The sequence below is a fragment of the Mastigoproctus giganteus genome, chromosome 5 (assembly GCF_048544385.1).
Source record: "Mastigoproctus giganteus isolate SK-2022 chromosome 5, ASM4854438v1, whole genome shotgun sequence".
Classification (NCBI taxonomy): domain Eukaryota; kingdom Metazoa; phylum Arthropoda; class Arachnida; order Uropygi; family Thelyphonidae; genus Mastigoproctus; species Mastigoproctus giganteus.
The window spans coordinates 173743860-173765546 of NC_143579.1; the positions used below are offsets into that span (position 1 = coordinate 173743860).

The following is a 21687-nucleotide window of genomic DNA, read 5'->3' on the forward strand; positions in this document are numbered from 1 at the left end:
ATTTTTCGGGAAAAACTTACAGCCTGGACATGTGCAAATGTATCCCCATTTCACAAAGGAGAATCAAAAGGTGATGATAATTACAGAACCAGTTAGCTTAACATCTGCTATAGGGAAACTGGTTAAAAAAGTAATGCAGTACCATCCAGACAGGAATGCAATTATACTGCAGTCACAGCATGGATTTGTTAAGGTTAGATCTTGTCTGACAAATCTGATTGGATACTATGATGCAGTAACAAAGGGACTGGTTGTTGTTGTTATTTGGCTTAATGACACAAGGGCTACTGAGGCCAAATTGTGTCTGCTGAACAAAGGGACTGGATGCAATAAAAAAGTTTATCATATATTTTATTTGGATTTCAGGAAAGTTTTTGATACTGTTGCATATAAAAGACTACTGTACAGATTGGAGCATTGCGGCATTAAAGGCAAGTTACTGCTCTGGGCGCAGGCAGTACCACTTTCATAAGTGCAATATGGCCTAAGTAGCCATTGCACTTTAAACCCCATCAACAACAACTGCTCTGGATAAAGGGATGGCTGAGTGGAAGAAAACAGAGTGATTATTAATGGACTTCTCTTCATGGACTAACATTATTAATAAATAATAATAAATAAATATTCATTTATTGCAAATACAACAAGCCCAGCACAGCACAGCACTAGGCTAGGGGCATAAATTCAGTACAAAGGAGACAAATATAAAAAGAAATACATAGCATATTCTATATATACATTAACAATGAATAATAATAATAATAAAAAAAAATATATATATATATATATATATATATATATATATTGCAGAACATCACATTTGGTTCACGGATGCAGTTACTGGGTTGCAGGCAGCCAGCTGTTTTTATTTCTCATCATATGATTGGAAATCTGACTCCTGTAGGCTTCAGAGTTGAGTAACCTCGGGCAATCAATGTTGTGATAATTTATGAGGTGAAGGGATGCATTGGGGAACATTCTGTCCATTTGTTTGAGTCTGGAGAGTTTAAATTTGAATTGTTGTTAGTTTCTTGAATTTTCTCTGTTGGGAGGAGCTATTATGTTGGCTAAGTTTGGTGAATCACTTGCAGAGGTAATTAACTTTGCAAGAAGCATGACTCTAGGCTCGTTGATTCCATCTGTTGTAGTAGAGGCTGTGTTTTTAAGTTTTCATAAAGCTGTTGCCTGGATATTGTATGGGGAAAGCGAAGTTTAGTGTTCAACCATCTAAGAACCCAATACTCTAGTGCAAGGAATTTTTGACGGTAACTTGAGGAGCACCAGACCATATTTTTGATGCATAAGCCAGAATGAAAAAGATGCATCTCTGAACATGATTTATGACTGGGGTTTTTTTTTTTTTTTTTTTTATATCTTGAATCACTGCTGTCTCTTGCTTGTTTAGCCATTTTGCTTTTTGAATTTTTTTAGCAATATATATACACAGTGAGAATTAAAGGAAAGATTTTTGTCAAAAACAACTCCTGGATCTTTGTGAGCATATACATTTGAAATTGAAAAACATCTGCAATTTTAATTTTTATGTGGTTTGGTTGTTTCTGTAAGGAATAAGTTATTTGAGCAGATTTGTTTGCATTTATAGTTGCATATTGAGATTCTTCAGATACTTGATGATTCCACACATCTGTAAATTTGCATCATGGCTAACCTTGCAAATGTCATCACAGGCTTTGGAAATGATAAACTTTAAATCATCGGCATAAGCCAGCAGATTTGGATTTTCTTGAAGTGGTTGTAGAGGTACTGAAAATGTAGTACTGGATAGAACACCTCCTTGAGGAACGCTTGTTGTGGTTGTCACAAGAATTTTATTGGTGTTAGCGGGGAGGAGGAGATGTCTATGATTTAGGCTGTACTGTAGATAGGATATAACCCATTGTGTCAATGAGGAAATGTTTTTTTCAGTATTTCAATGGCTTTCTTGTGATCAGTGTTGTTGAAAGCACATTTGATGTCTAAGTAAAAGAAAGTGCATTGTGCTGCAGCTTGGATGTGCACAATGGTGTCAGCTAGGCTTGTTGTTGTGGAGCGCCCTCTAGGACCAAAATGCATGTTGACAGGTGCATCAGCAAAGATTGCATCCTGAAGATATGGCAGCATGATCTTATCAATAATTTTAGCAATTATTGACAATACAGCAATTGGACGATAGCTTATATGGTTATTACTGCTAGCCTGTTTTGGAATCAGGGTAATTCTAAAAGTCTTCCATAGTCTTGGAAGGAATGTCTAGGAAATGCACCTGGAAATAATATGAACTAAAGAATTAATGATGATGAATGCACTGGATATTTAAATAATAAAACTAGGGATGTCATCAGGACCTTCACCACTATCAGTTCATAATTGTTTAATAATTTTCTGAACTGTATTCTTGTTTACAAGTTGGCTGATTAGCAGGGCTTGACTAGGAAGCATTTCATGTTGCATGCTATTTGCATGTTTATAAGAATTTAATTCTTTAAATCTGTTTTGCATATCATTAGTGCAGATGTCAAAATTGCATGTTTCCATATTGAATTTTATCTATTCCAAAGCCTGATCATGCTGCAAGGTAGCTCTTGTTTTTGAAGAATTTGCTTGAGCTTAAACATCTAACATTAATGAGCTTTAACATTATGCTTGAGCTTTAACATTAATTTTTGTATGCCTGAATTTTTTTTGAGCTGAAACAATGCTGTGCTCTTTTTATACTTTATGTATGTGTTGAAGTGCCATACTTCTTCCACTGCCCGTGGCATTTTTGTTTCCTTTTAAAGTATGGTTTTAGATGGGATTTGAACCACGGTTTCGATTGAAAAGAAAGTTTTACGAGTTTGGATGCCTACTCTGTTTTTAATTGATTTAACCATTTTATTAGTAGAAACGTGGAGTCCTGAATAGGTATATTTTTGAGAGAATTCCATGGGTAATATTTCAAGAGCTACAAAAACTTTTCTTTCTAAAGGAATTTAATTGATGATATTCTTCTGGTGATTTCAAGAGGGGAGCAAGGATTCCTGCAGCAAATTGCTGCTTGCATTTCTATACTTGTGGTCAGATCTAAATGTAAAGTTGCTGCTAAGTTTTTCTTGAAGTTGAAAATTAGTGTAAACAAGATCAAGCGCTTGATTACCTCTTGTAACACTGACTGATTTTTTTTTTTTTTTTTTTTTTTTTTAGCTCCTAGAACTAATAAGGAGTTGGACAGCAACTTCATTTGTAAATTATATTTAGTCAGGGGGAGATTAAAGTTGCCCATTATAATTATGTTAGATTGTGACTTATGAACAGTGGTGATCCAGATTATTACTTCATTAATAATATCATTAGTAGGTCCAGGCAAAATATAAATATTATATATTTGAAGCAGTGAATCTTTAACTTGGATCAGAAGAGAAATTCCTTCAAAGTTGTAGGAACAGGAGTTGGTGTTAATAACTTTAATGTTGGATTTTAAAATAATTGCTGACCCTCTCTACCTCTTTGATTAATCCTAGATGTCACATATGCTGTGAGATTTTTCGGCAGTAGGAAAACATCCTGAAGAGGTTCCTGCATCCATGTTTCAACTAAACGATGTCATGGGATTCTTCAACCAAAAGTGCTATAAGCGTAGACAGTTTATTACACTTCTTACATTCTGAAGAAAAATGCTGAGATGAATGTAGGTGTTAGAAAGAAGGATAAATGGACTATGACGCAAACTGGACTTGGTATTCTCCAGCTATGCAGACAGTTCAACAGATTGAAGTTAGACATTAACTTCTCACTAGAGTTGTTGAAGAACCTAGAATAGTTCCATAAAATGACATGATGAGTAGACCATTTGGCTAGATATCAGGATTTAGATACTTTTGAAGGTCACAATCCTTTAGCTCAATTCTGAAGTATGCATATGTGGGATGTTTGGTTTTTATCTTGAAAGCATTACCCAGAATTTCTAGCTCTAAAAGTAGCTGATATAACTGCTGGGAGGTAGTATTGGGATCTAGTCTGCTAACAAAAATATTATTACTTTTAAACATTGGACGATTTCTATTTCTAATACAGGATTGCATATTTCTTGTTCCTATTATGCTAGCATATCTGTTTTTTCCGTAGGGAACCTTGAAACTTGGGGAGTTTGAAGGCAGGCTATTATATGGGTAGGCACTTTAGGATTAGAATCAGTGGATAATTTTGACAGTGCACGTACATACTGCCAGGTTTCTGTTGATTGCTAATCGTGGTGGGTATCAGTTGTATGCCTGTGTCAACAATATGTTGTGAGGATACATGATTGTGCTCTCCGAGAGAATGAGAGATAAACTAGATTTTATAGATGGATGGTGTTGTTTCTGGAACAAATTCTTCAGCATCTGGACTGAGAGGGTAGATCTGTGGCAACGTGATGAACATAAGAAGGGCAAGGTATTGGAGGGTTCTCAACCATTGCCTTTAGGTCAAGAAGCATGTGGTAGAATTTACATTGTTTGACATCATTATTCTCTCTAAATTGTTTTCTTAGCATTTGTTCCAGGGTAATAAATGAGATATTGTTGTTCGGGGATGTTGTAGGCAGGGGAAACAGGTAGGAAATGTCCTTGGTTTATGTGGAGGCATCTAAGGTTGACTTCCTTGTATGATGTGAGGGCTTAGAGATGTAATAAATTGATAGGAGATGAAGGATTGTCACAGTTGCATGGGAGATCAGCATCTGTTGGAGTGTTCTGACAGTTTAGCTCATGTTGACTAGGAGACTAAATTCTAACTTCCATTGTTAGCTTTTTTACAGGAAGGACATCTCCAATTATTTTTTAATACACTTGATGACTGAAAAATTTTTAATCAATGAACATAAATCACAATAAATCATACTGCAACTTTTGCAGATAACCCAATTACAAACTGCTTCTTTAGGTGCCATGCTGAATATATAAAAATGACTTTAAATACCAGTAAACAGAATATACAAACAAGCAGGTGGTCCACTATTGACATAGCAGGGTACTGTAATGAAGAGTCATTGTCCGAGGAGTTAGAAGATAGATTGGATCGGACGTAGGTGTGGCTAACGGAAAAATTGCTGGAGGGCTACAGGATTTGACCCAAAGCAGGAACAATGGCAAGGTCACAAACGGCCTTATGACAAAGAAAGCACTATGTTCAAAAGTAAACCAGCGTTCCTGTATGTAGCTACACTAAGCAAAGGCCAGTGAGAGCATTACACGCTAGAAACTTAAAACTCAAATAAATAGTACTTATTTTTATGAAGACTTCATAAAAACCATCCAAGCTACCTGATAATCATCTAAGGAACATGTCAGTGCACAAATTTACAAAAATGCCATTTAAAAAGCACTTATAAATTACTATAAAGCAGAAGCTAAATCACAGATGTCTAACACCTAGGCCACCTAGCGAGAACAAAAAAACTTAAATGCCTCTTAGAATAATGTGTATTCACTCTTGATCTGGTATCATAAGTTACTTTTTTTCTGTATCCTTCCTTAAATGAGGCCTCCAGACCTGTATACAGTACTCAAGATGCAGCTTAACCACTGCCTTGTACAATGCAATAATCACCTCCTTATCCCTACTAGCAAAGTTCCTGTATATCATTGGCAAAACTGCATTGCAGATAGGCTGCCTGGCAGCAATGCTCCGAGAACTTCATATCTGATTTAAAAATGGGTCTGGCCCAAAATCCCGGCAGCCAAGAATCCCGACAGTATCTACTATATTGTAAAAATATATGAATATAATTCTATATATTTATTAGCTTTTCAGTAAGTAAAAATTTGCCTTATTAGATAAATTTGGTAGAAAGAATATCAAAAATAACAAATAACAAAAATTTTAATGACAAATACCACTCTCGATTTGAAGATTGTTTTCTGTTATAGAAGCAAACAGTTTTAAAATACGATCAAACAAATAAAAACAACTTAATTTTTACTTTATTATATTGCATTTAATTAGTAATTTTTCAAGTCGAATTTTGGTAATTGTATAGAGCGTTTGAGCAATAATTACAGGTATAGCATTGAAATGCTAAAAATAAAAAACTTGAAATAAGATTACTTTTCAGAATATGAAAATTTAGAGTAATATATTTTGCCAGCTGCATCATAAATGTCATTACTGTAATTATACAGGTATTGTTATTAGCTGTACTTTCACAAATTACTTTGACAAGTACATTAGGCATAACCAATGGGCTCTGGCAGGATATTTTGAAAGGGGTAACAGGTAAAAATATCACGGGAAAAATATCCCATTTTCGTATTATTATAATAATAATAAGAAGAAGAATAAAATGGGATTTCTTGTTAAAGTCTCTGCAGTGGGAGAGGAAAGAATTCTTCTATTTATAACAAAAGTAAATATTCAATGCCCATCATGTGCTCAATATTGGATTATGGATGGTACATTTAAAATCATGCCCACAATTTTTTTTAATCAATTATATACAATACATGCACCTGTTGGTAATGAAAACTATTGAATTCTTCCCCTAGTTTACGTGTTGATGACAAATAAGAGTGAAGAAAATTATAAACATTTGTTTCAAGATATAATTGACTTTGCCAAAGAAAATGACATTGAATTGTGATCACAGGCCACATTAACTGACCTGGAATTAGCTGCAATAAATGCCTCCAAAGGTGAGCTCCCTAACATGTCTAATAAGGTCTGTTTTTTCCACCTTGGACAATGTGTTTGGAGAAAAATTCAAGCAAGTGGACTGGCATTGCAGTACGGCACCAATGAAGAATTTAGTTTACTGCTTTGACATTTGTGTACCTTTGCATTTATTACTTCTGGTGAGATACCACAAACACTTAATGTTCTGAAGCCACATTTACCAGGGAAGCCAGTGATGTGATAGTGGTTTGAAGACAATTATATATATGGAAGAATTGGACGGTATATGCGTAATGGTACGGTAACTTGCACTCCACCATTATGGTCCATATACGATTCCATTCAACTGGGAATTTCATGCACCCAAAACAGTGTTGAGGCTTGGCATAGAAAATGAGAGTGTATAGTTGGATGAGCACATATTGGCGTATATAGTATCATCGAGGAATTTCAGAAAGAACAGCAATAGGTCGATAATCAGGCTGAATGCATACTTCGTTGTGATGAATCCTTGTTGAAAATGCAAGAAGGCGACAGTCGAGAGAGAAATGAGAATAATGATGGTTGTGAACGATTGTGATAATAGATATGTGATGGATTACCTTTGCGGTATTGTGCACAGTGTATCTTTATAAATATTATATTAGTTTATGCATATATATAAAGTGTGTGTTGTTTATTCATTAATATGATATAAAATATTAACATTATCGTATACAAATTTAGACATTAATAATGATATACCATACCTTAATCAATATCATTAATAAATATAGAAAACAACGAGCCCAGAACTGAACTCCACTAGTGCTGTGCTCATTGTTGTTTTCTATATTTATTAATGATATTGATTAAGGTATGGTATAGCATTATTAATGTCTAAATTTGTAAATGATACAAAGGTTGGCAGGGTGGTTAATGGCTAATCAGGGTAACCTACTGCAACAAGATCTAAAAAAATTAGGCAGATGGGCTGAGAAACAACAGTTGAATTTCAAATTTACAATTGAAAGATTACTGCATATGGGTAGAAGTAATCGCTGATTAACATACCAGCTGTGTGGTGGAATACACTTATGACAGTCGAAAATGAAAAAGACCTGGGGGTAATTTTTAAATCGGATACGAAGTTCTCTGAGCAGTGCAGATAGGCTGCTAGGATGCTCATGCAGTTTTGTCAATGATATATGGGAACTTTGCTAGTAGGGATTATGCATTGTACAAGGCAGTGATTAAGCTGCATCTTGAGTACTGTATACAGGTCTGGAGACCTCATTTAAGGAAGGATGTAGATTAAATCTTCTGGAATTGATGCAGAAAAAAGTAACTTATGGTATAGATCAAAAGTGAATACACATGGTTTTAAGTTTTTCTGTTTTTGGTGCACAGAATAAACAGAGCATGCCCACTAGAGCAGTGTTTCCTCAGTTTGTGGTCTGTGTAACTTATCGAAATGGTCTGCAGGATTTGATAATAACAGAGCCCATATGTTAAATATGAGTAAGTGTTTTTTTCAAAAAGTAATTATTAATATGTTTTCATGTATAGTTTTATTTATTTATTTTTTTTTTTTTTGGCCTCTGTCTTGAAAAAAAAATGTTTGGGAATGTTTCAAAAGGTTGGAAAATGCCACTATAGTGTTAACAGAACAAAATATTTCAAGTTATTTACTTTAAAAAGCATTATAAATAGCTCTTAAATTGTTTTATGAAGTTTCTAAAAATTGATTTTAATATACATATACAAAAACTATTTATAGGATATGTGATGTTCTAAAAAAAGCTGATGGAATAATCTTAGGACCACATGGGTAAGACATTTACTGTATTTTATTATTCTACCATTCCCACTAAAATATATGGAAATGAAATATATGAATTTATATGCATTTTAGCAAAAAAAAAAAAAAAAAAATTTTTTTTTTTTCACATCTACAGTGAAATTCAAAATCTGAGTTGGGATGGCCAAAACTAGCTGCAGTCAAATATAATTATAATGAACTCGAATGGAATTGTAATGACAATTTGTTTGTTTGTTTTGTTATTTAGTTTTTAGGAGCATTAGCAACTAAGGCCATATTGCTCCGGGATATGCGGTGGTCATTCCCTGACCTTTCTGCATCCTCCATATTTGGTGGTGACGGGCTCGAACCCCAGTCTAATCAAGAAGCGTGTGCTACGCACTGCTGCTCCTTCCCACCTGGCTATGGAGGCACCTGACAATTTGTTATTCTACAGTATATATGTGACCTTTAAATTTTACATTTCTATTCAGTTTCCAAAAATTTGTGTGCAGAATCATTGAGAATTCACATAAGTTGTACTATTGGCACACACATAATCCTTTTTTTTTTTTACAAAATACACTGACATTACAGTAAAAAGCGGGCAATTTGCCAGGGCATCGCTATACTTTTCCCACTGTTACTGCAAGTACACACTCAATGAGAGAGAGAGAGAATAACAATGAATGTGCTGCTTTAGAGAGAAATACTTTCTCAAAGGAGGATTTAAAAAAAAAATTATCTATTTGAGATATGTGAAATCTTTCTAAATTTATCTCACATAGTAACATATCTTTTTGGCACCATAATAGTCATGATGATAGATATGTACAGTGAAACTTCTCCTAACAGACACCTCTCTTTAACGGACATCTCTCTACAACGGACATTTTCAAATTCCCCAACTCTCCTCTATTGGTTTTAACGTGTTTTCAGCTTCTGTCTAGCGGACATTCTCTGTAACGGACGCGGACAGGCAATTTGCAGTTTCGTTTAGATTAGCAATTAATTTGATCTCCCCCATAACAGACAGCGGGCGAGCTCACGGCCCTTTTTCTAAGAACGTTTCTTCCACGTATTGCCTCAATAGTGTGTTTATTTTCTATTTCCGATTCTCTGAATTTTATCAAGGTTTACGTCGTGGTTCTAAATCCTTTTTCAAGAATTTTAAGGCACGTGTAAAACTTCTGATGAATTCGGTGTGTGCAGGGGGGGGGAGGGGGAATTTTGTCGGCCTTTCGTCTTTTGATTTTCAGTTTTGTTCAGTGTCGTGTGAAGTGCACAATGTCTTCTCGTAAACATTAAACTTTAAAAGATAAAGTCGAACTCATTAATGTGTATGATCGGCAAAAAAATAGTGTTTGCAATCTCGCTGCAAAATTCAAAATCGGGAAGACGCAGGTAAGCGACATCCTAAAGAAAAAAAATGAACTGCTCAAACAATTTTGGCAACACGTAAATGATCAGGTTCAAAAATCATTCCCGAAAACTGTTGGACTTCAAATTGACAATGTTACATATGACTGATTTTGTTGCACACATGCTAAAAAAATTCCCATTAATGGGCCTATTATTAGGGAAAAGGCTTTGGAGGTTGCGAAATCTATGGGAGTAAATGAGTGGGATGGCTAGACAAGTTCAAAACTCGGCATAAAATTTCTTGGGAAACCGTAAGTGGCTAAGGTGGATCTGTTGATACTGGGGTTGTAACAGAGTAGACTGTCAAATTGGAAGATTTATGTCGTGATTTTGAAGCTAAGGATATTTACAACTGTGACGAAACAGGGTTGTTTTTTAAAGCTCTTCCTGAAAAAAACAATGAGTCTAAAAAATGAAAAGTGCCAGGGCGGAAAAATTTCTAAGGAACGCTTGACTGTACTATTGTGTACAAATATGCTAGGAGACTTTGAACAACCTCTTGTTATAGGAAAACCACAAAATCCTCGTTGTTTCAAGGGCATAAAGTTGAATCTTTTGAATGTTGACTGGAAGTCTAATAAAAAAGCGTGGATGACATGAGATATCATGAGCAAATGGATAAGTCACTTTAACCAAAACATGATTCGTCAAAACAGAAAAATTATTCTTTTCATGGATAATGCTGCATCTCACCCGCACATTGAATTGTCCAACATTTAAATCGTTTTTCTGCCACCAAACACATCTGCAGAGTGTCAGCTCTTGGATCAAGGGATAATAAAAAATTTTAAACTTCACTACAGAAAACGTGTTTTAAGACATCTCATTGCAAACGCGAACGATGTAACATGTGCAAGTGACCTTGCAAAGAAACTCAGCATCCTAGATGCGATTCAATGGATTTCCTCTTCAGTAAACGCAATAAGAAAACAAACTGTCGTGAACTGTTTGGTAAAGTCTGGCTTCTGAAATGCAAAAATTGAAGTTGTGAACAGCAATGTGGAGCACCAAGAAGAACAAGAACTTCAACATCTATTGATAATGTACGATACTTCCGCTACAAGTGACCCTGGCTACAAAGATATAGACTCAAACCTCACTACAGAAGATGGTGCTCTAGATATCAACAACATTATCATCGATATTTTTCAAGAAGTTCCTCATGAGGATGAAGAAATGGAAGGAGGTCATTCCGTCGAAGAACATATTAACGTCGAACCACCGATGAAAATAGAAGAAGCGCTCATACAAATCAATCGTTTAAAAATGTTTTTTGCCGCTGAAGAAGATACTGAAGGACTTTCGATGGTTTCTTCACTCCAAACAAATGTTGAAAACAACATTATCAGCTGGAAGAAGGCGCAGAAAAAAATAAGTGATTACTGTATGTATTTTTCTTAAGATAAAGTCATAATATGTGCCGACCGGTCTGGCTGGGTGGGTAAAGTGCCTGCCCGGCAACCCAAAGGTCGCGGGTTCGATTCCCGCCTCGGGCTTGGATCAAAGTACTGCAAAAACCTTGGGAGGTGCATTATGGCCACAGAAGCCTATGCGCCAACAACTACCAAAAAAAAAAAAAAAAGTCATAATATGCATAGCACAATTGTATGTATATTATTTACAAAAATATTGTGCAAAATCTGTATATAATTTAATTTAATTTTACATTAAACATTTAACTATTTTTCTTTCTTTCTCTTTTTTCTCCCTCAGACTTCTTTTTAGCGGACACTTCTCTCTAATGGACACATTCTCTTTCCCCATGGCTGTCCGTTAAAGGGAAGTTTCACTGTATATTTAAAATGAAAATCAGCATTTTTCATGCTGATGAAAAAATATTTATATACCGGGATATTATTTGCCATTTAGTATTTTAATACATTGCAAAAAGGTGACATTCCTCTCTCTTTTGGCATTGTCAATAATTCAGTTAGTTTCATAAATTAGCACAGACTGCTTTTGCAATTTATAGGTATGTTGGCCAGTTTTACTTATGTAAACTGCTGAGAGAGAGAGAGAGAGAGAGAGAGAGAGAGAGAGAGAGAGAGAGAGAGAGAGAAGCCCAGTCTGTGGGTATGTGTATGATGTTAGGCAGCATCTAGAACTCCAATTCAGCTCTGCCATCTGTATGATACAAAAATGTAAAACAAGCCATGTGTGATTCTTGCATTATTGTGTGTAATGTTGTTATGTTATCTTAGCCACCAGGAAAGCCACTTCTCAGTGCTTGGCATGTTGAGCCTATTAACTACTATCACATACAGCCCCATACCAGGGCAAATACCACACTCAATAAAGGTAAAGCTATATCAGTGGGTGCCAGCGTGTGGGTACATCACCAATATCATATTTACACTCATTGGAGCGTTCCCTGAGCATAAGCTCATCAATGCAATTTAGCTATTACGTCGACCTATTTGGCCTTCCGAGTTGCAAGGAGGGAAGTTTACCATCCCTAGCTCCGTGGAGGCAGGCCACTAGTACCCTTAAATTTACACCAATTTTTATACACTAAGTTTATAAAATTCAGATTGCATTGATCCAACCACAATCTAAAATCTAAGTCAATTTAGAAGTCAAACTAAATTTATTATACATCAATTTAGAAGTCAAAACATACCATATACATATAATACAACACTAAATAATCAATGAGAAGCAGTTGCAACACAGTTAGCATTAGCAAAGGCATATGATGCAAGAAAGCAAGCTTATATAGCATCATCCAAAAAAAAAAAAAACAAAAAAAACACAACACCCGTATTTCACCCATCCATTTGCTCCAAATGTTTAAATGTTTGTCAAGTTCTGCCTTGAATCTATTTAAGCTATCAACTTCTACAACAACAGATGGAAGTTTGTTCCAGCAATTGACCACCCGCTGGCTAAAGGCAGTGTGCTACTGCAACAGGATCTAGATAATTGGTCAGATGGGCTAAGTGGCAACTGAAGTTTAACCTTGATAAATGCAAAGTACTGCATATGGGTAGAAGTAACCCCAGAGAAATGTACCAATTGTGTGGTACTATACTTATGGTGGTAGAAAACGAAAAAGACCTGGGAGTAATTATGCAGTCAGATATGAAGTTTTCTGAGTAATGCAGACAGGCTGCCAGGGCAGGTCATGGGTTTTGTCAATGATATATAGGAATTTTGCTAGCAGGGAGAAGGAGGTGATTGTCTCTCTGTATAAGGCAATGGTCAGGCCATGCCTTGAGTACTGCGTACAGGTCTGGAGGCCTCATTTTAGGATGGATGTAGATTTGCTTGAGCATGTACAGAGAAGGGCAACAAGATTGGGGAGGGAAATGATGGGATCCTCTTATTACCAAGAGAGGCTTAAGTTCTGCAAATTGCAGTGGCTGGAGACTAGGCACCTGCGCAGTGATCTGATTGAAGTGTATAAGGCCTTGAATGGGTTGAGCATGAATTCTGATGGGATCCTTCCACTTGTTCAGATTACGAACTTAAGTGGGCATAAATTCAAATTAAGAAAAGATAGATGTGTGGAAATTTGCCTTTAGCCAGTGGGTGGTTAATTGCTGGAACAAACTTCCATCTGTTGTTGTGGAAGTTGATAGGTTAAATAAATTTAAGGAGTAACTTGACAGGCATTTGGAGGGAATGATGTTATTTTTTTAATTTTTTATTTTTTGGCTGATGCTGCATAAGCTCATATACTTGCTTCCTTGCATCACATGCTACTACTACTCTCTCTTTCAAAACAGTCCGAACATGTGCCGCCACCAGCCAACATCCATTAACTTCAAACTCACAGAACCAACTTTTCATCTTCCTCGTTTATTCATTCAACTGCCGTTTTCTGGAACAACCTTCCTTCATATGTATTTCCTGAAAATTACAGTCTACAGAAGTTCAAGTCCAATGTCAACAAATATCTTTTTTCGTCATCTCAACCTCCAACCTAAGCACGGTACAAAGTACTATAGGTTCTAATACCTCTCATGTTTGGGGTTTACATTAAAATTATTAAATGCTAACAGAGCTGAGTGAAACTTTTAGCTGTATGGCAAGGGGCAGAATCATTTCTGGCAAATTATTATTATTATTAGCCACAGCAAAAAAAAAAAAAAATTCTGAATTACCCTGAGAGTTGTTGTTGTTATTAAATTTGTTGGTGCATCAGCAACTTAGGCTATAATGCACTGATTACTGTCTAATATCTTCTTCGTTTGTCTTACGAGTGATATGACTCATATATTGTGATATTTATTTATCAATTTTAGAAAAAAAAATGTCATCCATATCCTCACGATCTCCTAGAACACACTGTAATGATAACTGGTTGAAGTTATGAAAATGAGAGAAGAAAGCAGTTTTCCGTTCTTTCAGATATAACGGGCATTCCAGGATAATGTTGTACTGTTAATGAGCATAAGCAGTTACTGCATTGTGGAGGATCACCGTTTGTTAGTAGGTAGCTATGAGTGAGGAATGTATGACCAATGCGTAATCTGGCCAGGATGGTTTCTTCCTTTCTGTTTCGTCTCAGACTGGATTGCCATTGCTTGGGTTCTCTCTTGATTTCAAGAAGTTTATTATTTGCTTGATCTTGCCACATGCGTGTCCACTCTTGTTTATACATCTGTTTGATAATGGATTTATGGTCAATATAAGGAGTCCTGAAATTAGATGGTATCACATTTGTAGCACATTTAGCAGCTAAATCTGCCTGCTCGTTTTCTGGTATTCCAACGTGTCCAGGGATCCAACAAAATATTACTTGCTGTCCATGTCCGTGAAGTTCTAGTAGCTGTGCCCAAATTTTTTGTACCAGCGGATGACTAGGGAAGAATTTACACTGTAGAGCATTAACAGAACTTAACAAGTCCGTATATATGATGGATTTGGTATACGAGCCTTCTTTGATATTCTCTAGGGCTAGAACAATACCGTATAATTCTGAGGTATAAGTACTGCATTCAGACAGAAGCTGTATGGAGAGGGTGACATTTGGTAATACTACAGCGGTACCAACTTTACTACCAATTTTGGATCCATCTGTATATATTTGAATGGAAGTGCTAAACTCAGAGAAGTGGGTCATATGAATTTGCCTAATGTTGGAATCTGGAAGGTTATTCTTTCCCCATTGCTGAAAGTGTCTATCAATATGTATCGGGGGCATTTGCCATGGCTGGGTTTCCATGCTAGTATCCTGAAGTATGTTAGTGAAATTCAGATCCCAGCTTGTGATAAGAGTTTGAAGCCTAATTCCAGATGGTTTATTGAGCCGGGGTTTACTTTCATAAAGTTCACTCCATTTGGGCATAAAGAGATATTGCCATATGGGATGATGTGGAAGACTGCTGATTTTGGCTGCGTAATTTAGTAACAGAACTTGTTGTCGAAGATGTAGCAGTGGCTCATAGGCTTCGGTATATAGACTTAAGATTGGTGAAGTACGAAAAGCCCCCAGTGCAACTCGTAGGGCACTATGATGTACGGGATCGAGCCATTTAAGTGCACTCGGTCTGGCCGAGTCATTAGCATTAGCAGAAGCATTTGATGCAAGAAAGCAAGCTTATGCAGCATCAGCCAAAAAAAAAAAATAATAATAAATAAATAAATAAATAAAAAATAACCACCACTTCACCCCTCTGTTCATTCGAAATACCTGTCCAGCTGAGCCTTAAACTTATTTAGGCTATCAACTTCCACGACAAGGGCTAGAAGTCTATTCCACCAACCAACCACCCGCTGGCTAAAGGCAAATTTCCTCACGTCTATTATCCTACATCTGTCTTTTCTCAATTTGAATTTATGCCCTCTCAGGTGATTATTCTGAGCAAGAGGAAGAATCCCATCAGCATTGAGCATGCTCAAACCATTCAAGGCTTTATACACCTCTATTAGATCACGTCGCTGGTGCCTAGTCCCCAGACACTGTAATTTGCAAAACTTAAGCCTTTCTTCGTAAGAGCACCCCCTTTGTTCCATTCACTAATCTTGTTACCCTTCTCTGTACTCGTTCCAGCATCTCTACATCCTTCTTCAAATGAGGCCTCCAGACCTGTATACAGTACTCTAGGTGTGGTCTGACCATTGCCTTATACAAGGGAATAATCACCTCCTTATCCCTGCTAGAAAAATTCCTATATATCATCGACAATACACCATGAGCTACTCTTGCAGCCCGTCTGCACTGCTCAGAAAACTTCATATCTGCCTGCACAACTACTCCCAGGTCCCTTTCATTCTCTACCACTGTCAGTGTAGTACCACAGAGTTGATACGTTGCTCTGGGGTTGCTGTTTCCCATATGTAGTACTTTACATTTGTCAATGTTAAACTTCATTTGCCACCTCTCAGCCCATCTGCTCAACCTTTCCAGATCCTGTTGCAGTAGCATAGTGTCAGTAGTGTCCTTGACAACCCTGCCAACCTTCGTATTGTCTGCAAACTTGGACATTAAGCTGGACATACCATAATCAATATCATTTATAAATACAGAAAACAATAATGGACCCAATACTGAACCCTGAGGGACTCCACTAATAAAATTAGTCCACGATGAGCAGTGTCCATTGATTACCACTCTGTCTTCTCCCCCTCAACCACCCCTTTATCCATTTGCCTCCAATGTCACACTGCTCCAATTTGTGTAGCAGTCTTCCATGTGCAACAGTATCAAAAGCCTTTCTAAGATCCAAGTATATAATATCAAAGTTATTCCCTGCATCCAGTTCTTTTGTGACTGCATCATAGTATCCAATCAAATTGGTCAGGCAAGACTTCCCCTTAACAAAACCATGCTGTGTCTGAGCTATAACCGAAGTCTTGTCTAGATGATCCTGCAGTGCTTCTTTAACCAGTGCCTCCATTAATTTTCCAGGAACAGAAGTTAAACTAACAGGTCTATAATTACTTGTGTTGCCCTTTGATCCTCCTTTGTGAATTGGGGTCACATTTGCACATCTCCAGTCCATGGGTACTTCCCCTGAGTCCAAGGAAGCTCATAATTTTGGCTAAGGGTTTGCTTACTTCCTTTGCTGCCTCCTTTAATATAATTGGATAGATCCCATCTGCCCCAGGTGCCTTTCTTGTATTTATCTTCAACAATTTCTCCTCCACTGTACTCTCAGTTATTACAAGATTCTCTAGCTTACTGCCAGAGTTGAGTACACCTCTGGCATTCCCCTCGCTGAATAACTCCTCATGTGTGAATGTCGATGCAAAATATTCATTCAGTTTGTTAGCTACCTGAGCAGGATCATCAACAGTTGACCCATCGATATCAAGTGGACCAATCTGATTCATCCCATTCCTTCTAGAGTTTACATAAGTAAAGAACTCTTTGCTTTTTTTCTTTGCATCCCTTGCCAAAGATTTCTTGTAATCTGCCTTCGCCTGCCTAACCTCCTTTGTAACTTGGATACAGATCAACTTGTATCTATCATAGGTTTCTGTGTCACGTGTTAATTTGTATGTATCCCATGCATTTTTCTTCTGTCAGATGAACTAATGTCTCATTAGTTCATCTGACATTCACTTAGGCCTAAACCTTGAACAATATTTCTTAGTTGGTAGGTAAAGCCTAGTAGCTTCCAAGATAAGTTCTTTGAAAGCTTCTCATTTTGAATTTGCTGCTGGTAACATCATCAGTTGGTCCCACTGTATAGAATTTAAATACTGTCTCAGTCCATCGTAGTCACCTTTACGAAAGCAATAACCCTTCCCTTTACCCTTAATGGTAGTTACCTCTTTGAGTAAATCCCACTTTAGCACACTGTGATCACTGCCACCTAGTGGTTCCTTTACCTGCAGATTCTTAATGCATGAAGAATCACTACTGATAATCAAATCAAGAGTATTATTCCCTCTAGTTGCCTCCCGAACATGCTGATGTAGAAAACAATCATCCAATAAATCCACAAAAGCCTTGCTAGTGTGTGAGTGACCAGCCCCCAAATTCCAGTCAATATCTGGGAAATTAAAATCCCCCATTATAAGACTCTGATTTACTGGCCCACTCTATTTCCCTGTACAGTTTCTTATTATACTCATCAGAGTCATTAGGCCCATAGCACAATCCTACTCTCAATTTTGATCTTCCAATGCTTATGTCACACCATACTGACTCGACACTGCACTGTCCAGCAATGTCGACTGGCTTCACTTCCTTGGATTTTATGTATTTCTTAACTAATAACATAACACCTCCTCCCTTCGTATCCTGTCTATCCTTTCTGTAGACATTGTACTCCCCAAATTCCAGTTCTGCATTCATTATATCTGTGTGACACCACGTCTCTGAAATCCCCACAATATCTGCCTTTGATGTTTTGAGCAATACCTCAAATTCATCAAATTTATTTACTAAACTCCTAGCATTGGTGTACACGCAAGTATACATGCACCTGTTCTTTTTATTAGCAACCCTAACACAACCCATGCGTTTATTTGTACCTCAACGATTCCCAGCAGTGAAATATCCTGCATCTTATTTTCCAGGCTGCGGCTCATTCCAATAGAAGCAGTGTAAGAATCACTTTCACCTCTGCCAGTGGCTACTGTTAATTTATTAGTCCTTGTATCCCCCCAATCTAGCAGTTTTCCGACCCACCTAACACTGCCTCGGTAGCATCAGCAAACATTCTTGCACCCTTTCTATTTAACTGTATCCCATCCCTAGAAGCAGTTTCTCCTGTTAACAAGTACAGACCAGGCTGAAAAAAATTCTACCCCTTGAGCCTTGCACAATCTTTCCAGGGCCAAATTGATCGACAGGGCTCTCATCATATACTCCCTCCTATCGTGTCTGGGCAGAATTGCAGACACTTTCAAATTCAACCCTAATTCACGGCTTTTTTTCAACAGTGACCTGTACTTGTTAAGTAATTCTGCCGGTCTCCTACTCTTAATATCATTAGTGCCAACGTCTACAACTATATCACCTTTTGTGCCCTTAAAAGATGATATCCGCTCTACAACGTCATCAACCTTTGCCCCTGGCAGACATACTCTGGTCCTGTTCCACCTATTCTTTTTACAAAGCAAGTTTCCCGTTTCCCTGACAATAGAGTCACCAACAACTACTAGTTCCTTTGGGACCAGTGCATTCTGCCTTGGGGGCTGCCGCTGTGTTGCGTGCAGGAGACCCCATAGTCTAACCTGGATCTAGTTAGCGATCGATATAGCTGTAGCAACACGTAGCGATCTGCGCCCTCATGACATGGAAGAAATTACTCTCAGAAGATTGTTTTCTAAGACAACTTTTACGGATATGTTTTATATGCTCCAGGAAGTTTAATTTTTTATCAAAAATTACACCAAGGAATCTAATACTAGGCTGGAAAGTAATACGATGAGAATCTAACTGTAGGTCTGGATCAGGATGTAAAGAACGTTTGTGACAGAAGTGTACAGCAGTTGTTTTTGGTTTAGAAAGTCGATATCCATTATTTTTGGCCCAAGAGACTATTTTGTTAATGGTACCTTGTAGTTGTCTTTCAATTAGTCGCATATTTTGAGAGTGACATGAGATAGCAAGATCGTCAGCATATAGGTATGCATCAACTGTATTAGGTATACACTTGGTTATGGCATCAATCCTAATGGCAAAGAGTGTGGCGCTCAACACTGAACCTTGGGGAACTCCCTCTTCTTGTACATATGCTCAAGACAATGATGAATGGAATTGGACTTGAAATGATCTACTGCCTAGAAAGTTTTTAATGAATATCGGCAGATGACCCCGAAGTCCACATTTATGTAAGTCCTGAAGAATCCCATATCGCCAAGTTGTATCGAAGGCTTTCTCTATGTCAACGCATATTGTGACTAGGTGCTCGTTTCTGAGGAAAGCGTTCCGGATATTTGTTTCTGCTTTGATAATGAGATCAAGTGTAGATCTTCTTCTCCGGAAGCCATGCTGGTTTGGACTTAGAATGTTTTCTGTTTCTAGAAACCATGTCAATCTAGCGTTAACTATTTTTTCTAATGTTTTTCCCAGACAACTGGTTAGAGAAATAGGGCAGTAGTTTCTAGGATCTGTGTGGTCTTTTCCTGGTTTCGGGAAAGCTAGCACATCAGAATGGCACCAGCTAGCAGGGTAATACTCCTCTAGAAAAATTCTGTTATACAGTTGTAATAGGGCAGTTAATGAATCCTCACTTAAATGACAGATCATGGTGTAAAAAATTCCATCGGGGCCTGGAGCACTATTCTTTAATCGGGAAAGTGCACTGCGCAATTCAATCATGGTCAGAGGTAGGTTATATGAATATGGGACGGCAGTATTAAATTTTAGTTTGTATTTTTCTGTCTGGGATTTTACCAATTTAAATGCTGGTTCATATGTAGCAACAGCTGAAAGTGTTTCAAATGAAGTACCTAAGATATTGGCAATCTCTAGAGGTTCAGAAATTTCCTTCCCTCTTACAAGTAGAATAGGAGAAGTTGTTTGTGAGTATTTGCCATTAATTCGTTTGATTTTTTTCCATATTTTAGAAGTATCTGTGGATCTGTTTATGGTGGAAGCGAAACGTGCCCATGCTTCTTTTTTACTCTCTCGTCTTATATGACGAGCTTTAGCTCTGGCTCTCTTAAACTGTAGGAGGTTGGCTGTGGTTGGATATTTTCGAAACAGATTCCAGTACTTATTCCTTTCTTTTTTAGCATTGTTACATGCTTCATTCCACCACATTTTTGGATGAAGATTTTGGAATAGCAGCCTCCGATGCTTTCATTATTTTTCGTGTAGTATACTTGACTGCAGAATCAATTGTGAGGGTTGTTATGACGGAAGTATCTATTCGAGCTATTTCCTGGTATTTTGTCCAGTTAGCCTTTTCAAATTTCCAGGTTGTCCTAATTTCTCTCTGGGGAGGAGAACTTGAGCTGAAAGTACAGATGATAGGAAAGTGATCGCTACCACAAGGGTTATCAGTAACAGTCCAGTCTATGATAGGAAATATTGCTGGGGAGCATATTGAAAGATCAATAGCTGAACTTGAACCAGATGGAGAGTGTATGTATGTGTGATCACCAGTGTTTAGAATAGTTAGATGATGTTTATCTAAAAATTTTTCTATTATCTGTCCTCTAGAGTCAAGATGTTGGGAACCCCATAGGGGGTGATGGCCATTCCAGTCACCCATAATACAAAAGGCAACAAGTATTTGCTTTACTATATCATAGTAAAGCAAATACCTGTTGCCTTTTGCAAATACCTGTTAACTACATAATACAAAAGGCAACAGGTATTTGCTTTACTATATCATCTAAATCATAAAGGCTGTATGCATGGTTTGGCGATAGATACAACGAAACTAATGTTACTGTTATACCAATGGTGACACGAACTGCAACCGCCTCTAAAGATGTTTGCATGGGGATAGGTCTACAGGGAACTACAGAGTTCACTATGACTGCTACTCCTCCATGAGCTGAATTAGAGGAACTTTATCTTTTCTATATATAGTATAATGCTTAATTGCCATAGATACTGTATTCGTGAGATTGGTTTCTTGAATGCATACTGCAACAGGCTTATATTTACTTAATAGCTCGTAAAACTGGTTTGCCTGTGTCGATGTCATCTTCTGGATGAATTTCAAGAATTGTATAGTCTTCGCCTGCTTTTTCATCGATGTCCATGGTATCAGATCTGAGTTTGTATTTATCACTTCTTTCAGAGCTCTTGATTTGTTCTTTCTGTTGCTGTTTGGGATTCTTATCTGGAGGTACAGTTACTGGTGTATTTACTTCTTGAGTTACATATTTGGAGGGAGAGTGTTCCTTTGATGAAGAAAGTACTGATTTAGCCCAACCAGATATAGAGATATTTGGAGGGACTGAGCAGTCAGTTTGAGTTGATACTGAGCATAGTC

The 21687-nt window shown here is 37.2% G+C and overlaps 1 protein-coding gene across 1 annotated transcript in view; it reads left to right on the top strand.

Moving 5' to 3' along the window:
• The window catches only part of LOC150085854 (deoxynucleoside triphosphate triphosphohydrolase SAMHD1-like), a 207060-nt gene that overhangs the window by 148338 nt on the left and 37035 nt on the right, over nucleotides 1-21687 (top strand). The window contains exon 8 of the mRNA XM_090374716.1: nucleotides 8390-8440. Coding sequence (XP_090230842.1) covers nucleotides 8390-8440 — 51 coding nt within the window. The remainder of the gene's footprint in view (nucleotides 1-8389; nucleotides 8441-21687) is intronic.